The 19961-nt window shown below is 48.6% G+C and overlaps 1 protein-coding gene across 1 annotated transcript in view; it reads right to left on the bottom strand.

Annotated features, from left to right (window-relative positions):
* Window positions 1-19961, bottom strand: part of pgm5 (phosphoglucomutase 5) — a 136456-nt gene that overhangs the window by 71961 nt on the left and 44534 nt on the right. The window contains exons 3-5 of the mRNA XM_038804072.1: window positions 15676-15822; window positions 5394-5519; window positions 2698-2888 (exon numbers count right to left, since the gene is read on the bottom strand). Coding sequence (XP_038660000.1) covers window positions 2698-2888; window positions 5394-5519; window positions 15676-15822 — 464 coding nt within the window. The remainder of the gene's footprint in view (window positions 1-2697; window positions 2889-5393; window positions 5520-15675; window positions 15823-19961) is intronic.

Below are 19961 nucleotides of genomic sequence, written 5' to 3'. Positions count from 1 at the left end.
AGAAACGTCACCAATATTTATTCATGCCCAGAGGCCCTTAAGTGATTGCTTTGCCATTTGGTTGAAAATGAAATGATTACACCACATAAGGCAGTTCTTCCATCTGCCTCGCTCTAATCTCTCGATTCTCAATCGCTTAGTTTTGCATCACAGACATGATTTGGAAAAAACATTTGGTTTCAGGGGTCTGTTTAGTGCATTCACATGAGATTAAAATTGAAAAACACTGAGCAGAACGGTGGTTAAGATGAAGGAACTGTTTTGTCCCGTAAACTGCAAGTAACAAGCAATCTGTTCACTTGCATTGCCATCTCACACACATTGCATTCGGAGCCCCGAGCTGGGTGCAAAGTAGCAAATGAATGCTTAAGAATTCGCAGGAATTGTGGGCGCGATTCTCCCAAAACGAGAGAAATCGTAAGGCTGCCGTCAAACCCGGGCGGGTTTGACGCCAGCGCGCCCCTTCCCGACCGGGAACCGATTCTGGTCCCCGGTCGGGGCTAGCAGCCCGACGCCGTAAGCTCCGGCATCACGGGCTTAACGAATTGCGTTAAGCCCGCTTGCCCGAGTTAGCGCCGGCTGAACGCGTCATAATGACGTCAGCCGCGCATGCGCGGATTGAAGACTCCAACCCGCGCATGCGCGGATGACGTCATCGCTTATTTGTGCGAAACCCGCGCATGCGCGGGCCGGGATGCCCCTCAGCAAGATCCGCCCCCGAATGGATACTACCGGGGCGGCCGGAAGGAGAAATAGTGCGCGGGCATCGTGCCCGCTGCCCGCGATCGGTGCCCACCGATCGCGGGCCCATGGCACCCTTGGCACGGCCCGTGGTACTGCCGTGCCAATCGGTGCCATGGTTATAAAAAGCGAGTTGTTCCCGCCGTTTTTACGAACGGCCAGACCAGGTGTGTTTGCCGTTCGTAAAAACAGCGTAAAGGGCTGGACTTCGGCCCATCTATCAGCTGTGAATTGCTGCTGGCCGTAAAAAAACGGCGGCAGCGATTTATGTCGGGAGTTGGGCGGGGGGGGGGGAGAATAGCGGGAGGGCGGGAAAAATGTCGGGAAGGCCCTCCCGCTATTCTCCGACCCGTCGTGGGGGGCGGAGAATCGCGCCCTGTATGTCTGCCAGTCCCTAAGCAAGAAGCCTGTCAGGCTAGTGGTAATTCTTCACTGGTTTATGTGTCTGTAAAGATATAACGGGGTAAAGGAATATTGGGAACCTCAATCATCTTCTTTTGTTTGTATTGAGATCTTTCCACTTTTTTTGTCTGGCGTAAATCATTTTTCTTATTTTTCTTTCTTTCCTTTGGATTTTTTTTTTCCAATTATGGGGCAATTTGACGTGGCCAATCCACCTGATCTGCGCATCTTTGGGTTGTGGGGGTGGAACCCGCACAGGCGCGGGGAAGAATGTGTAAACTCCACACAGACAGTGACTCGGGACCGGGATCGAACCTGGGTCCTCAGCACTGGAAGCGGTAGTGCTAACCACTACACCGCCGCACTGGCCATTTTTGTTATTTCAATACCTATTTTATCCTGCTTTAAAAGTAGAGGATAGTGGGTGCCTGGAACTCGCTGCTGGAGGAGGTGGTGGAAGAAGGGACGATAGTGACGTTTAAGGGGCATCTTGACAAATACATGAATAGGATGGGAATAGAGGGATACGGACCCAGGAAGTGTAGAAGATTTTAGTTTAGACGGGCAGCATGGTCGGCACAGGCTTGGAGGGCCGAAGGGTCAGTTCCAGTGCTGTACTTTTCTTTGTTCGTTGTTCTTTGTACATAAGCAGACGCCTGTGAATTGGTACAGGAACCTTTCTCAATGGTTTCTGAAAGATATTTAGGGTCTAATCAAGCCAGATTTCACTCTGGGATCAGCTTGTCCAGTATTATCATCAACTGGGATTGTAACAAAAGTTGCCTTGATTACAATAATGTGGAGATGCCGGCGTTGGACTGGGGTGAGCAGAGTAAGAAGTCTTACAACACCAGGTTAAAGTCCAACAGGTTTGTTTCAAACACTAGCTTTCGGAGCACTGCTCATTCCTCAGGTGAATGGTGACAATAATTGATTACAATAAGTGTGGTTGCTACTTTGCACATTGACTTTCTGCCTGTGAAGTGAAACTGCTTCATGATTCACATGTGGGGCAGCACGGTGGCGCATTGCTGCCTACGGCGCTGAGGATCCGGGTTCGAATCCCGGCCCTGGGTCACTGTCCGTGTGGAGTTTGCACATTCTCCCCGTGTCTGCGTGGGTTTCACTCCCACAACCCAAAGACATGCAGGTTAGGTGGATTGGCCATGCTAAATTGCCCCTTAATTGGAAAAAATAATTGGCTACCCTAAATTTAAAAAAAAAATGATTTGTGGACTTGCATTGACTTTTAATTTTTTTCAATCAGCCTTCAAAAGATCGAAGAGACACACAGCAGGGATTATGCAAAAGACACAGACATCCAGGTCCGCTCACAAGAGGCCCTACAGCGATGTTCCTGCTTCACGCTATGATTTAATTAGATATCAGGCAGTTGAGGTACAATCCTTAAAAATACAAACATTTGAATGACTAATGGAATCATTTTCTTGTGAATGAGGAAATATCTTTGGCAGGACTATAAGCTTATAGCAACTACCATTGATGAGATGATCAATCTGCAATAACAAATAATAAATTTAGGTAAAATCATACCCCATCTCCATCGAAAGCTGCACCAAACCCATATTCTCCTCCCTTCATGGCCTCGAGTAGCGATGTAGCGTACGTGAGATTTGGGTCTGGGTGCTGCCCACCAAAATCTTCCAGTGGGACACAATTGACAGCAGAGTTTGCAGGAGCTCCGAGCTCATCGCAGAGTATCCGCCTCACATAGGGACCCATAACTAGAAGAAAAAAGTGTCAGGAAAGATCACTGTCCAACAATCTCTTTGATTAACAGAAGGAATAGGAGCAGGAGTTGGTGCTCTGTCCTTCAATGAGATGATGACGAATCTTCCACGTCAACTCTCCTTTCCTCCCTCAATCCCATAATTTTCTTACTGCTCAAAACCTATCGATCTCAACTTCTCATCAACGGAGCAATCACAGCCCTCTGGGGTACAGAATTCCAAAGATTCACAATCCTTTGAGAGACTAAACCTCTCCTAATCTCAATCCCTAAATGGTTGGTCCTTATCCTGAAACTGCACGTCCCGTGTTCGAATCTCCAGCCAGTGACAACAGTCTTTTATCGTCGACACTGACAAGTCATCTCAGAATATTATAGGGTGTGATCAACCGGCCGCGTTACGCCTGCAAGGCGGAGCGGCGCGGCCGGTAAATCCCTCGTCTGGGATCCAACTGGCTCGCCACGCCTCACGAGATCTAACGCGATCTCGTGAGACGTTGCGATCTGAATCCCGCCCATTGTGGGCAGGGTTGCTACTTTGCAAATCTGCATATTACAGTGAGACAGCTGGTATGCTCCTGCCTGACCTACCCGAGGTGCTAGGTTCTAACCCCTTTCGCCTCGGACACCTCGGGCCACCGCCGTTGTGTTCTGATCTCCACAGACGGGGACCAGACGGAACGGCACTCATGGGGGTCACCCAGGGGATTGGAGGCCCCCAGGCCCTCTTGGCAAGGTGGCACCCTGGCACTGCTGGTGCCACCCTGGCAGTGCCACCTGAGTGCCAGTCTAGCAGTGCCAGGCTGGCATTACCGCCGGGTAGGGGGACTGCCTGGGCACCAGGCTGGCATTTTTCTCACAACAGGGATTGGGCATGGGGTTGCCCTGCACGGCTGCGATCGGATGCTGGGGGTGGGGGTGGTCTCGAGGACCCCCTTATAGTTGAGTTGGGTTTATGGGGGGTGTGGGGGGGGGGTTAACATCACAATCTCTGCCTGTACTGATGTGTTCTGGCGAGCGGAGTTCCTCAGTGTAAGGAAATGGGACTAAGTGCGGCCTTGACGGAGCTTTCCCCACTGAGGCCCTGACTAGATCCAGAATCCCGGTAGATAGCGTGGTGTTTCTCGGCACTGTGAGCACCAGGAAACACCACGCAAAATGTGCTCGTCATGGGACCGTGTTCCCATTCGGTTAGATCGTGCCCTATATTTTCAAAGTTACATTTATGGTTTGATTAATGTTTCGATATGTTCAGTTAATGACAATCTTTAAGAAAAGTCAGTATCCAGCAATCCAGTTAGTCCCACTTCCCTATTTTTTTTCCTCACAGCCCTGTAATTATTCCTCCTTTGATTATTAATCCAATTCCCTTTTGAAGCCTACAACCGAATCTCTTTCCAACCATCCTGTCAGTGTTTGTTAGATTGTGCAAATAGTTTTTCTCTCATGTCACTTCTGGTTCTTTCGCTGACCACCTGAAATCTGCGCTCTCTGGCCATCGATCCTTTAGCCACGAGGAACAAATTTGCCTTATTTATTCCATCTGAGCCTTTCAGGATTTTGAACCCCTCTATGAAATCTCTTCGCCTACTGAGCTCTCAGGAGAACATTCCCACCTTCTTTGGCCTCTCCACTCAAGTCCCCCATCCCGGGTTGCGTTCTTGTCGGTCCACTTCACACCCTCTCCGAGGCCTTGGCCTCCTTCCGGAAGTGTGCTGTCAAGAGTTGGATGTGGTACCTCCGCTGAGGCTGAAGCATGTCAGGGTAGGCCTCTGTCTCAGGTAGAGAGGAGGTAGGGGGACAGCAAAACGGAGACCTGATAGTCCAGGGGTGGGCAAACTTTTCCGTGCAAGGGCCACATTCAGAAATTCACAATTTTAAAGGGCCGCATAGTATATTAATTAATAGTCCCGGTTGTAACCAATTAGCGTGCGGCATATACCTCAGCGCTTCCCCCGGCGGCATCCTACCTTTAGCCCTCTTTTTCTCTACTTTTCAAAAATGGCGCTTCACCCGGTTATGATTCTGGGCGCCTCATATAGCACATAGAACATAGAACAGTACAGCACAGAACAGGCCCTTCGGCCCTGGATGTTGGGCCGAGCAATGATCACCCTACTCAAGTCAACGTATCCACCCTATACCAGTAACCCAACAGCCCCCCCCCCCCCCATTAACCATATAAAAAAATATTAAAAATAAAACAATTTTTAAAAACAATTTTTTTTTTTTTAATGACTTGATCTTGGTGGGCCGCATAAAGACCTTTGGCGGGCCGTAGTTTGCCCACCCCTGTGATAGTCACTTCCACTGTGGTGAATGGAGAGACACCCCAGATAAATATCTAGTCCCACCGTCCTTAGTAACCATTGAATAATACTCATATTATTTTGGCTTATTTATATTCACCCCCAACTATGCAACTGAACGGGTCAACAACAAAAAAAACAGACTAATACGAACGAATTGTCAATCCTTTAGAAATAATGTTTGTACTTACCTCCATGCATGGCGTCTATCCTTATTTTCAATTGGTTGGGTCCAGTTAGTAATCCCTTGATAGCGCTGAAGTCAAAGATGGTTCTCAGCATGTTGAGGTAAACCTCCACTGTGTCCACAATTTCAACTGGGAAGGCAGAGGGAAATCATCAAGAGCTGATTAGAATCATAATCATAGAAGATAGGAGCAGGAGGAGGCCTTTTAGGCCCTTCAAGCCTGCTCCGCCATTCATCATGATCATGGCTGATCATCCAACTCAATAGCCTAATCCTGCTTTCTCCGCATAAGCCTTTGATCCCATTCTCCCCAAGTGCTATATCTAGCTGCCTCTTGAATATATTCAATGTTTTAGCATCAACTACTTCCTGTGGTAATGAATTCCACAGGCTCACCACTCTTTGGGTGAAGAAATGTCTCATCTCTGTCCGAAATGGTTTACCCTGAATCCTCAGACTGTGACCCCTGGTTCTGGACACACCCACCATTGGGAACATCTTCCCTGCATCTACCCTGTCTAGTCCTGTTAGAATTTTATAAGTCTCTATGAGATTCCCCCCTCATTTCATCTCATCTGAACTCCAGCGAGAACAATCCCAGCCAAGTCAATCTCTCCTCATATGACAGTCCCGCCATCCCTGGAATCAGTCTGGTAAACCTTCGCTGCACTCCCTCGAGAGCAAGAACATTCTTCCTCAAAAAAGGAGACCAAAACTGCGCACAATACTCCAAGTGTGGCCTCACCAAGACCCTGTATAATTGCAGTTACACATCCCTGCTTCTATACTTCTCGTAATGAAGGCCAACATACCATTAGCCTTCTTTACCGCCTGCTGCACCTGCATGCTTACCTTCAGCGACTGGTGCACAAGGACACCCAGGTCCCGCTGCACACGCCCCTCTCCCAATTTACAACCATTCAGGTAGTAATCTGCCTTCCTGTTTTTGCTTCCAAAGTGAATAACCTCACACTTATCCAGATTATACTGCATCTGCCATTGATTTGCCCACTCGCCCAACCTGTCCAGATCATGCTGCAGGATCTCAGCATCCTAAAGACAGTTCAGCCTCCCACCTAATTTGGTATCATCTGCAAACTTTGAGATGTTACATTTTGTTCCCTCATCCAAATCATGAATATATATTGTGAATAGCTGGGGTCCCAGCACCGATCCCTGTGGTACCCCACTGGCTACTGCCTTCCAATTTGAAAAGGACCCATTAATCCCTCTTTGTTTCCTCTCTGCCAACCAGTTTTCTATTCACCTCAGTACACTTCCCCCAATCCCATGTGCTTTAATCTTGCACAATAATCTCTTATGCAGGACTTTGTCAAATGCTTTCTGAAAGTCCAAATACACCACATCGACTGGCTCCCCCTTGTCAACTGTACTGGTTACATCTTCAAAGAATTCCAACAGATTTGTTAAGATTGTCATGATTTCCTCTTCATAAATCCATGCTGACTCTGACTGATCCTGCCACTGCTTTCTAAATGTTCCGCTATAAAGTCCTTGATAATGGATTCAAAAAGTTTCCCCACTACCGATGTTAGTGGTCGATAATTCCCTAAGATCATTGCGAGTGGCCCCTTGTGTGCAACTCATTAACCTTCATCGGCCTTTCCTGAACTGTACAAGAGGGGACAGAGCAAAGGAAAATAACTCTGAAAGATAGGGTTAAAAGGATAAATGATGTGTGCCAGAGTTTGCAGCAGTGGAGTCTCATTGTAGCTGAAAGTAATTAGAAAAAGCTGTCATTATGTTACCGAGAGGAATGTTTAAACCATTCTCTTCCCTTCCCCTCAGTTTATGAAACTTAGCTCACATTCGTCAACTGAATTCATCAGAGTAAATCTTGAAGAATACAAGGTCAATAAGCAATGTGTTCAAGTAATAACATGTGTCAGCTTTTAAGAGAACCACGTTCACTAGAACTGTCACATTTTCAAAGGAATGAATTGCATTTTCTGTGCAGATAATCGCACAAAAGTTGTTAAAAATGTTTTTCTGTTCCGAGTTTTGAAAGAAGCGAACCATCTTATCTTATGATGTGAAATCTTTATTTAAAGTTGTCTCTTTATTCCCATTCTCCTCTATCAGCCACTAAGGCCTCAAGCTGAGAAATTCAATGACCTCTGCCAATGTTCTCTAAACCAGCCAGCCTGAGGTGTATGAGAGTGGTTGGGTATGATTCCTTCTCCAGTATAACTCTCCTCTTACCTCTGACCTCTCCAGCATCCTGATTTTATTTCTCTCACCATTGGCGGACCTGCCTTCAGCTGCCTGGGTCCTCAGCTCTTGGACTTTCATCCCTTCACCTCTCCGCCTCTCTCCTTTTCTCTCCCCCTTTAAGACAGTTCTTAAATCCCAAACTCTGTGACCAAGCTTTTGGGCGTCTGACCTCATGCCTCATTGTGTGGTGAGGCGTCACATTCTGCTCTGCACAGGTTTCAGTGTCTCAGAAGTGACAGACCTGGGAACAGGTCTCTGCTGGATTTCGGGTCCTGCCAGTTTCCGGGTCGGGTGCTTCAGATCAGGTCAGGTCGGTTCAAGGGTCACGAGGGCAACTCAGAGCCCGTGAATAGACAGGCGAGTGAAGCCCATAACTAGTCAGTGCGCCACCGTGCCAATGCAGCACTGAGCTGAACAAAACAGTCTTTTACAAAAGGTACTTTACTCTTTCAATATATATTTTTTTAAATTTAGAGTACCCAATTTATTATTTCCAATTAAGGGGTAATTTAGCATGGCCAACCCACCTACCCTGCACATCTTTGGGTTGTGGGGGCGAAACCCACGCAAACACGGGGAGAATGTGCAAACTCCACACGGACAGTGACCCGGGGCCAGGATCGAACCTGGGACCTCGGCGCCATGAGGCAGCAGTGCTAACCATTGCGGCACCATGCTGCCCAAGCAGTATTTCCTTGTTGACCAGACAACAACATGGGGTGTTGAAAGGTGAATCTTCTCATTGTCATAATGCCAGTTATTTATTACTCCAAAGCTGAACAATTGCATTACTCCATCATTTTATCTTTATCTGTGTTACCATGAAGGCCAAAAAAGCTGCAGATGCTGAAAACCTGAAATAAAAACAGAAACAAGTGCTGGAAACACTCGGCAGATCCGGCAGCTTCTGTGGAGGGAAACACAGTTAATAATTCAGGTCGTTGGCCTTTCACCAGAACTGGAAAAAGTTTGAGGATGTTGGAGGTTTTAAGCAATTGCAGAGGCCTGGCGTTGTAATTTGCTGCCGCGCTCCCACTCTGAACTCTCTGTCCTCCGCCTCCTGCACCGTTCCAATGAAGCCCAATGTGAGCTCGAAGAACGAGCTCACCTCAGACTGGATTCTCCGTCGGCGGGATCTTCCCTTTAGCCGGCAGTGCACTCACGCCAGTGGATTTCCCGACAGCCTGGGGGTGCCCGCAATGAGAGACCCCATTGGCCGGCGGCCTAGACGCGTCCCTCCAGAAAACGGGTGCGGCAGGACCAAGAATCCTGCCCCACATCTTTCAATTCAACACTCTACAACCTTCTGGTCTCAACAGTGAGTTCAGCACTTTCAGATCAGAACATCTGTCTCCATTTTCTGAGTAGCAGTTACCCGTGAGGATTTTACTGTCGTCATTATCACTCACTCTGGACCTCTCATTTGTTTCTTTCCTTGTCCCATTATCTACCCCTTTTGCATCGAACCATCGTCCCTATTTATCCTTTAATCTCTCCTGCGTTCCAGCCTATCACTGACCTTCCCTTTTGTTCTTCTCCCTTCCCCTCCTTTCTCTGCCTCTGTTACATCGCCAACCTTTTCCATTTCTGAAGAACGATCATCAACCTGAAACATTAGCTCTGTGCCCCTCTCCACAGATGGTGCCTGAGCTGCTGAGTGAATTCAACATTCTCTGTTTTTAATAATGGATGTCATGGCCACGCAATGGAACACTTTTCCTTTTTGGAAAAGTGTCAGCAACAAGTTCTCCCTGGTCAGGCATAATAAAGCCAAACACAGCTTTGCCTTAATCCTGCCTTGTGGAGTATTCACCCTCCTGCGTCATGGCAACTTTTATATCAGTCATCTGAACTAAATTAGCAATTTATTAACAAATACTGAGCAAGGTTATGCCTTGAACACACTCGCAGCTCCAAACTTGGAATAAAACGGCTGAAATTAATTTCATGCGGACATCACAAGCAGAAAGGTTACACCCTGTCGGTATATTGTGAATTGATATCATGGTTCAGGGATGGACACACAATGTGCAAGCTTGTGGGGATTGAGTTCCTGGTTTTTCCTGCTGACGTATCAATTCTCTCCACCAAAGTAGCACAAAGGTTCAGGAAATTTTAAGACGTAAGTCAGTTACGCCCAAAACCACTTGTCGAGTGCCTACCACCCACATCACTGGCCCCATTCCCGAGGTCAATATTGGGAGATTCCTCCAATTGCACTGGTTCACAAAAGCTCTTCAAATTGTGTTCTATTTCTTAATAGTAATAATCTTTAGTGTCACGAGTCGGCTGACATTAACACTGCAATGAAGTTACTGTGAAAAGCCCCTCGTCGCCACATTCCGGCGCCTGTTCGGGTCACAGAGGGATGGAGATTCACGCCCCAGATGTTTTTGGTTAAGTCGATGAGGGAAAACAGAAAGACGCGCTGTAAAGGCTGAGAAGAGGTAGATGGAAACTCACGTGCAATATAAACACCAAAGCAGAATAGTTGGGTTGGCTGGTCTTTATGAAATAGTAAAGTTGCCACAGTCCCAGATGACCATAGGCTGCTTTCTCCCTTTGAGGGGGGAGGGAGAGCTGACTGGTGGTGATTTAACCTGAGGGTCACCACACCTCAGGCAAGGGGTTGAGAAGACGGGGCCTTCTGAAATAACCTCAGCCGGTGCGGGAATTGAACGTGGGCTGTGGGCCTTGCTCTGCATTACAAAGCACCCATCAAGCCCACTGAACTAAACCCCCCCCCCCCGTAGTACCCTGTAAACCAAAGATGTGAAACCTAAAGAACAGTCAATAACATCAAAGCTACATGCAACCAATTCCAGATGCTGTACTCTTGCCTGACATGTTAATTTAGTTTGCTAACTGGACAGCGGGTGACGCACGTACAATACAAACAGCTGAACCCTGCACCTGTGCAGCTTCAATCACCCCAAGTATACAGGTCGCAGGTCAGTCAAAGTTTCTACTCAGTTATTTCTACCATTATTTACTTCTTTTCTAAGATTACTACTGTCAGTTTGACAAGTGGGAGTTCCTCTGCAGCTGCCTCAACACTTGTGCAAACTTTGGAGGTTGCTAACATCTTCCTTGCAGCATCGAAGATATAACAGATCTCTCGGAGGTATTTCTTTTGTAAAGCCTCAGTTATTTGTTAGTTATTTGGCAAATTGAAAATGGAGCGAAGTAGATATGTTATAGAATCATTATGACACGGAAGGTGACACAAAGGAGGCCATTCAGCCCATTGAATCTGTATCAACTTGTAGCTATTAAACGGCAACACGGTCGCATAGCGGTTAGCACAATTGCTACACAGCTCCAGGGTCCCAGGTTCAATTCCCAGCTTGGGTCACTGTCTGTGCGGAGTCTGCATGTTCTCCCTGTGTCTGCGTAGGTTTCCTCTGGGTGCTCCAGTTTCCTCCCACAGTCCAAAGATGTGCAGGTTACGTAGATTGGCCATGCTAAATTGCCCTTAGTGTCCAAATTTTCCCTTACTATTGGGTGGGGTTACTGGGTTATGGGGAAAGGGTGGAGGTGTGGGCTTGGGTCGGGTGTTCTTTCCAAAAGTCAGTGCAGACTCGATGGGCCGAATGGCCTCCTTCTGCACTGTAAATTCTATGATTCTATGAAACGCGAAAGGGAGCACACAATACATTGCTATTGTGCTGATTGAGGGCAGCACGATGGCACAGTTCTTAGCACTGCTGCCTCACCGCCTTAGGGACCTGGGTCCTGGGTGCCTGTCTATGTGGAGTTTGCACTTTCACCCCCTTGGCTGTATGGTTTAGGTGGAATGGCCATGCTCAAAAAATTGCCCTTCGTGTCCAAAGAAGGCGAGGAATCCTACGGCGAGTAACTCACCTCCTGACCCCCCAAAGCCTGTCAACCATCTACAAGGCTCAAGTCAGGAGTGTAATGGAATTTCCCCCACTTGCCTGGATGAGTGCAGCTCCAACAACACTCAAGGAGCCCGACACCATTCAGGACAAAGCAGCCCACATGATTGCTCTCCATTCCACAAACATTCAAACCCTCCACCACCCGTCGGTGACAGTGGCAGCCGTGTGTACCATCTACAAGATGCACTGCAGTAACTCACCAAGGTTTCTTCAACAGCACCTTCCAAACCAATGATCACTACTATCCAGAAGGACAAGAGCAGCAGATACCTGGGAACCCCACCACCTGGAGGCTCCCCTCCACATCACTCACCAGCCTGACTTGGAGATATATCGCCGTTCCTTCGCTGTCGCTGGGGCAACACCATGGAACTCCCTAACAGCACAGTGGGTGTACCTACACCTGAAGGACTGCAGGGGTTCAAGAAGGCAGCTCACCACCACCTTCTGAAGGGCAGCTAGGGATGGGCAATAAATGCTGGTCTAACCAGCGACACCCACATCCCGTAAATGAATAAAAAATATAAAATGTGCAGGTTAGATTACGATGATAGGGTGATATGGGTGGGGGAGTGGACCTGGGTAGGGTGCTCTTTCAGGGGGTCGGTGCAGACTCGATGGGCCGGATGGCCTCCTTCTGCACTGTAGGGATTCTATGACCAAACCAACTAGGCAGCAGACATGACTGCGTGGGAACACACTCACTTCCATACCATGATGTTGAAGTTCCACTCCAACACCTTAAACACAGTGGTCTGTCTTTCAGTTAGAGTGGCCACCCGAGACCCTGTCTGCCTTCTCACGTGGACAAAAAGGTCCTAGGGCCACTATTTCTAAGCACTGAAATGAAACAAAATTCCACACCGAGTCACATAAGGAGATATGAAGAGAGTGTCCCAATATCTTGGCCAGAGAGATAGGTTTTAAGGAGTATCTTATAGGTAAATGGAGAAAGCAGAGACATTTAGGGGAGGAATTCTAGGTCTTGGAGTCAAGGCAGCTGAAAGCGTGGCTGCTAACGGTGGGGTGAAGGATGTCGGTGATGGGCACAGGGCTGGACTTCGAGGAGGACAGGGTTCACAGAGGGTTGTAGGCCTGGAGGAGGTTACTGGGGTCAGGATGTCAGGTTGAGATCGAACACAGAACCTACAGTGCAGAAGGAGGCCATTCGGCCCATCAAGTCTGCACCGACCCACTCAGCCCTCACGTCCACCCTATCCCCGTAACCCAATAGTCCCTCCTAACTTTTTTTGGTCACTAAGGGCAATTTATCATGGCCAATCCACCTAACCTGCACGTCTTTGGACTGTGGGAGGAAAGCGGAGCACCCGGAGGAAACCCACGCAGACACGGGGAGAACGTGCAGACTCCGCACAGCCAGTGACCCAGTGGGGAATCGCACCTGGGACCCTGGAGCTGTGAAACTACTTGCGCCACCGTGCTGCCCAGATAGATCAGTTCTGCTGGTGAGAGTTGTGCACCATCACCCACGGCCATCAACTGCGCTCCAATGCCATTGTAAACGTCCTCCCACCAACATCAAAATTTAGCCCAAGTCCTCAGGTCCAAATTGATGTGCGGGGGGGAATCAGAGGGAACAAGAGGGAACAAGATTTGGATGAGAAATAAAAGAAACAAAATGGGGAACAAAGAGACAGGAAGGGGGAATGGAGAAAATAAAAGAAAGAAAAAAATGAAAAAGACACAGCAGAAAGAATATTTTTAAATTTAAAAATCCCTGCAGATACATATCTCGAAACCTACAGGAAGGATTAAGAGCTCTCTCAGAAATGAATTTCAGTTTAGGTCACAGCTCTCAGAAGCTAACTTTTTTTCAAATCCTCAAATGCTTTCAGAATCTACAACTTCAAATAATTAGGATTTTGACAAAATGCAATGTTTTAAAATCAGCCTTGCAGCAAGTTTCCGTACATCTGCTTCACAAGAAACAGAACCAGCCCCCATTGAAAGACAAGTATTTCAGGAATTGTCTGTTGTGACGCAGATTAGTCCACATGAGTGCGTTCGGGTCAGTTCACCAGCCCTTGCGTGGAGGCACCAGTCTGGAGTTCCAATCAGTGGCAGGCTTTGATTGAGATCTGTCACTCATCAGTATGTGAGCGGCCAATTGACTGCAGCTGTCTCGTGTAAAGTCCACTTGTTGCTGCCTCAAGGAAGTACGGGCCCAGTGGGAGACAGAGGTATGTGACCTTTCAACCCTCGGGAGCCCCTTACAACACACACACACACACGCAAACACACACACACACGCATTAACTGAGAGGCAATGACTTCAGAATGGGGCCATTAACCTCACTGTCCAGTTAACGCCAACTCTATTCTGAAAAGCCCCCATAGGTGCACAAAGTACTACCTGTTCCAGGAAAGAGGCCCCTTTTATTGTGGAACTCGCGGTCCATTGACGCAAATAGGATATTTTACATTGGGAAAGATCGGGTTTCGATCTGCTCAGTTAGACCAGTTCAACAGGTGTTAGAAGAGAGGAGACCTTCTCGTAGAACTAGGAGACGATTCAGCCCCAATATCACGTTCCACCATTCAATTCCATCTCTATCGTCGCTCCAACTACGCACCTTGGTTCCGTCCACCTGTCAAACATCCATCAATCTCAGTTTTGAAATTTTCAGTTGGTCCCCAGACTCAACAGCTTTTTGGGGAGGGAGAGAGATTTCCAGAATTCCACTTGGCTTAGTGTGAGGAATCGCATCCTGACATCACCCCTGAACGTCCTGGCTCTGCTCCCCTAAGGTTCTGCCCCCTTGTTCTGAACTCCCCATACCAGAGGAAATACTTTTTCCCTCTTTATCCCACCAACTCCTCAATCTGCTATCCTCGGGTCATAACTGCCTACAATGTGCAGCCTATCCGCATAATTTAACCCCTTTATCCTGTCAGTCATATTTTAATTTAATCGACCAGGAAGGAGTGGGCAGCACTGTAGTACAGTGGTTAGCACAGTTGCTTCACAGCTCCAGGGTCCCAGGTTCGATTCCCGGCTTGCGTCACAGCCTGTGCGGAGTCCGCACATTCTGCCTCGTGTCTGTGTGGGTTTCCTCCATGTGCTCCGGTTTCCTCCCACAATCCAAAGATGTGCAGGTTAGGTGGATTGGCCGCGCTAACTTGCCCTTAGTGTCCAAAAAAGGTGGGGTAGGGTTACTGGGTTAAGGGGATAGGGTGGAGGTGTGGGCGTGGGTAGGGTGCTCTTTCCAAGGGCCGGTGCAGACTCGATGGGCCGAATGGCCTCCTTCTGCACTGTAAATTCTATGAAACTCACAAAAACCATCTCGTCCCCGGGCGCCTTGGGACCACTGCCGTCACATTGTCCCCATCTTCACCTCACCCCATGACTTGAACCCACAGTCTTCAGACTCCAAGATGCAAGAGCTACCAACTGAGCCAGGGTCAACAGCTTACATCCTGGCCGAATCAGCATGGAAATACAGGTCCTTGAGAAAGCTTGCACCACTCAGATATTCCAAAAAACAACAATCTTTAGTGCCAAAACAGCAGACAATCTGCCCTTCCCTGTTTCCCGTCTTGGATTTGCTGAGCACACCTCTGCTTCTATTCAAGAACGTTATTTTCCGAAACCACGGCAACCTTTTGTGGTGAATGTATGAGTACTGTTAATTCACCAGTATACTGTGTTGCATTATACCATGCTATTAACCCTGTGGGCTCCATCTATGGGCCACTGTGTGGCTTCACCCACAGGGGGAGCATGTACGGGCTCAGCCCAAGGCTCCTCCCCTTAAAGGAAGTATAAGAGCAGCAGACCTGCGGGACCGCCTTCAGTGATGTACCGGTCGCAGGCAGGCAAAGTTGTAAGCTGATTAAATTGATGCAACCACTGTTTACTTCGACTTGAGTCGAATTGATGGTCGCATCACCTTTCTATGAATGAGCTAATTTAAAATCTTCGCATGGAAAAGGGAGAAGCTGTCCGTGCCTCCGGAATCCCACATCTACTTCAAATCTCTTTTGAAATGAGACAGGTTTCGAACGCTCAGTGGGATTCCTCCCACAAAGGTGACACCTTGGACAAGTCTACAATGGGAATGAAATTCAAAAATGCTTCTGGACGAGGTGTGGAGTTGGTTGCAGAGTGTAGACAAAGCCACAAAATACCTCTGAAGGGTTTGAACTTGTTCTCCAGATCAAATTCTTGCCTGCCCAGTCGAGAAAGGTTTATTCTCAGATCGGGACATGTGGCAAACTCTTCCACAGTTTTACTAATCTGGTAGATCTTCTCCGTCACCGACTCAGGAGCTGGACCTGCAAAAACAAAGGAGAGAGGCACAAGCAGTTAAGAGAAATGGATGGACAGTAAACATCCAGGTTGAAATGAGAAAATGGATCCGTCAATGATTGGGGTTGGGAGAACAGGAATGAAAATCTAACTTTGTACTGTAAGGGACGTACTAGCTCCTAAGGTGGTGTCGTCTTTCCTGCTCAGTGTCAGAGCAGAGATTCTGGGCTTTTGAGGAACCAATGGGGTTTATTTTTTTGGATTGAGCCTTAGTTGGAGTTTCACCGAGATCTTTGCGGCAATTCTGGCCTCTTGCGTAACCCCAATTTTAGTCGCTCTACCACTGGCAGAAGATGTTGCAGCTTTGGAATCCCCCCCCACACCTCCCACCCCCCCCCCCCCCCCCCCCCCCCCCCCTCTGCTTCCCCACTGCCCCATTTACCTTGAGGTCGCTCCTTATAATCTACCTCTTTGACAAACCTGTCCTATTAGTTGCTTATGTGGCTTGAAGTCAGGACATGTTTGGCACTTGTCCCTCTGGATAATTTATTACATTAAAGGTGTGATATGAGTACAAGATGTTGCCAAAAACAGACTCTGGAACAATCTTCTTTTCATGTCCATCCAGTTAATTTTCTTGATTTCTTAACGGAGAAATTTAATGAAATGACAAAAGTCTGTTCTTTGCTGACTGGACTTTTCTACCAATCCCTTACTCTCCTAGTGATTGGCCAATCGAGTTCACATTGACGGAAAGAGTACGTCAATGGGGGGATCACATTGTGAAAAGACGTGGATAAGCTCAGGGGCATTTTATTTTTAAACTAAAGCGGCTCGCAACAATAATTTTTAACAGTAATTTAGCTACATGGTAATAACATTGTTTTCCGCTTAAATAGCAGCACTGAAAAGAATTAAAGTCTTGAAAAATTAGCAATTGTACAGTGATCTTTGCCAACTCAGGATGTCGCAAAGCACCTCACAGCCAATAAAGTACTTTGAAATGTAGCTTCTCTTGTAATGTATGGGCAGCACGGTAGCACAGTGGTTAGCACTGTGGCTTCACAGCGCCAGGGTCCCAGGTTCGATTCCCGGCCTGGGTCACTGTCCGTGCGGAGTCTGCACGTTCTCCCCGTGTCTGCGTGGGTTTCCTCCGGGAGCTCCCGCAAGTCCTGAAAGACGTGCTGTCAGGTGAATTGGACATTCTGAATTCTCCCTCTGTGTACCCGAACAGGCGCCTGAATGTGGCGACGAGGGGATTTTCACAGTAACTTCATTGCAATGTAAGCCTACTTGTGACATAAAGATTATCATTATTATTATGTGGGAAACACAGCAGCCAATTTGCACACAGCAATATCCCACAGATGCAACGCGATAACCAGCTGACCATCTGTTTTAGTGATGTCGGTTGAGGAATTAATGTTGGCTGTGACAATAGATTAGAGTCCATTGCTCTTAGAATCATAAAATCGCAGAATCCCAACAGTGCAGAAGGAGGCCATCGGATCTGCACTGAGCCTCTGACAGAGCACCCTAACAGGCCCACTCCCCCGCCTACCCCAAAACCCTGTAACCTAACCTGCACATCTTTGGACTGTGGGAGGAAATGGGAGCACCCGGAGGAACCCACGCAGACACGGGGAGAATGTACAAGCTCCACACAGATGGTCACCCGAAGCCGGAATCGACCCCAGGCCCCTATGAAATGAAATGAAATGAAAATCGCTTATTGTCACGAGTAGGCTTCAAATGAAGTTACTGTGAAAAGCCCCTAGTCGCCACATTCCGGCGCCTGTTCGGGGAGGCTGTTATGGGAATTGAACCGTGCTGCTGGCCTGCTTGGTCTGCTTTCAAAGCCAACGATTTAGCCCTGTGCTAAACAGCCCCTAGCGCTACGAGGCAGCAGTGCTAGCTACTGTGCCACTGTACTACCCTTTAAAACAGTGTCTGATGGGATCTTTTATGTCCACCTGACAGGGGAGATGGAGTGTTGTTTTGACGTCTCATCTGAAAAGCGGCAGCGCAGCACTCGCTCAGTACTGCACTGGACCCGGGACAAACCTTGCATTCATATAGCACCTTTAGCAGGGCAGAAAGGGATTTACAGGAATGATCATCAAACAAAACCTGGCATCACGACGGGAAGAAGGTACCGTGGCGTGTTTCCAAAGGCCGAGTCAAGGAGATGGATTTTAAGGAGTGTCTTCAAGCAGAAGCATGAGGGGGAAATTCCGGAGCTCAGGAAATAAGCAGCTGATGGCACCACCACCAATGACAGAGCCTTTAAAATCAGGAATACGCAAGAGAACGGATTTGCAAAAGTGTAGACATTGTGGAGGGTAGTTGGGCTGGAGGTAGTTACAGAGATAGGGAAGGGCGAGACCATGAAGGAATTTGAAAACAAGGGCAAGAATTTTACGGGAGCCAAGCGCACGGCTAATAGGTAACTGGGACTTAGAATCACAGAACGGTTATAGTACAGAAGGAGATCATTTGGCCCTGTGTTTCTGTGCTGACTCTCACCAAGAGCAACCTTGCTAACCCCAACTTCCCTGGCTTTCCCCCGTAACCTGGCAACCTTTTCTTCTTCATGTAATTCCGCAAGTCCTTCTTGAAAGCCCCGATTGAGCCGGCCTCCACCACACTCTCAGGCAGTGCCTTCCACAGCCTAACCACTCGCTGCGTAAAACAGTTAACCCTCGTGTCACCTTTGCTTCCTCTGCCATTCACCTTAAATCAGTGTCCTCTGTTTCTTGGCTCTTGACTCTCTATTGTCTCTGTCCAGACCCCTCATGATTTTGAACACCTCGATCTAATTTCCTCTCAGCCTCCGCCAAGCAGAACCGCCCTGGCGTCTCCGGTCTGTCTGCATAACTGAAGTTCCTCATCCCTGGAAAAGTTCTCGGGAATATTTTCTGCACCCTCGATGCACACCTTCCTAAAGATTGGTGCCCAAAATTGGACAAACTATTCCAGTTGAGGCTGAACCAGTGTTTTGTAAAGGTTCACCATAACGTCTTTGATTTTTAAACGTATGCCTCCATTCCTAATGCCTGCCATCCCATCAATCTTATTAACTCCTTTCTCAGCTGCTCTGATCCTGCTTCACCCCCCCCCCCCCCCCGCCCCCACCCCACTTCAGAATTATACCCTTTGTCTTAGATTGTCTCTCTGCATTCTTCCTGCCAAGATGCATCACTTAACATTTCTCAGCATTAAATTTCACGGGCGGGATTCTCCGACCCCCCCGCCGGATCAGAGTATTGCCAGGGGTCGGCGTGAATCCCGCCCCTGCCATCCTCCGATTTCTCCGGCCCCCCCAAAAACCCCCCTCGGAGAATGGCGGGACGGGCGCGGCGCAATGGGCCCCGGGGCCACCCGAAGTCCCGCCCGTTTAACGAGGGTCCCGCCGACGTAAATCAAAGTTGGCCTCTACCGGCGGGACCCAGCTCCGTGGGCGGCCTCCGGGATCCTCGAGGGGGAGCTGCGAGGCGTTCTGGCCCTGGGGAGTGCCCCCACGGTGGCCTGGCCCGCGATCGGGGCCCGCCGATCTGTGGACGGGCCTGTGCCGTGGGGGCACTCTATTCCTCTGCATCGGCCGCCACTGCGGACCTCCGCCATGGCCGGTCTGGAGACGAACCCTCCCACGCATACGCTGGGATGACGCACCCGCTGGCGCTCCCATGCATGCGCCAACTCGCGCCGGCCGGTGGAGGCCCTTCGGTGCCGGTTGGCGTGGTGCCAAGCCCCTTCCCGCCTGCCGGCGGGGTGCAAACCACTCCGGGATTCCGCACCTTTGGGGCGGCCTGACGCCGGAGTGGTTCACGCCACCCCTTCCCGCCAGAGTTTCCCACCCCGCCGATTACAGCGGTATCCTGCCCCACGTGTCCGTCATCCTTGTCTATGTCCTCCACACAATTCACAACTCTTCCAAGATTTGTGTCACCTGCAAATTTTAGAATTGTCCCCTTGCACACCCAAGTCCAGGTCATTAATATAGATCATGAAAAGCAATGAGCCTAGTACTGACCTCTTAGAGGTGCACAGGAACCATCCTGTGCACCTCGCTCCAGTCTAATCAATAACAGTTCACCAAAAAAATGGTTCCTGTCACTCATCCAACTTAATATGCACGCTGTCACGGTCCCCATTATTCCATGGG

The sequence above is a fragment of the Scyliorhinus canicula genome, chromosome 8, assembly GCF_902713615.1.
Source record: "Scyliorhinus canicula chromosome 8, sScyCan1.1, whole genome shotgun sequence".
NCBI lineage: Eukaryota > Metazoa > Chordata > Chondrichthyes > Carcharhiniformes > Scyliorhinidae > Scyliorhinus > Scyliorhinus canicula.
This window is presented reverse-complemented; position numbering and strand designations above follow the sequence as displayed.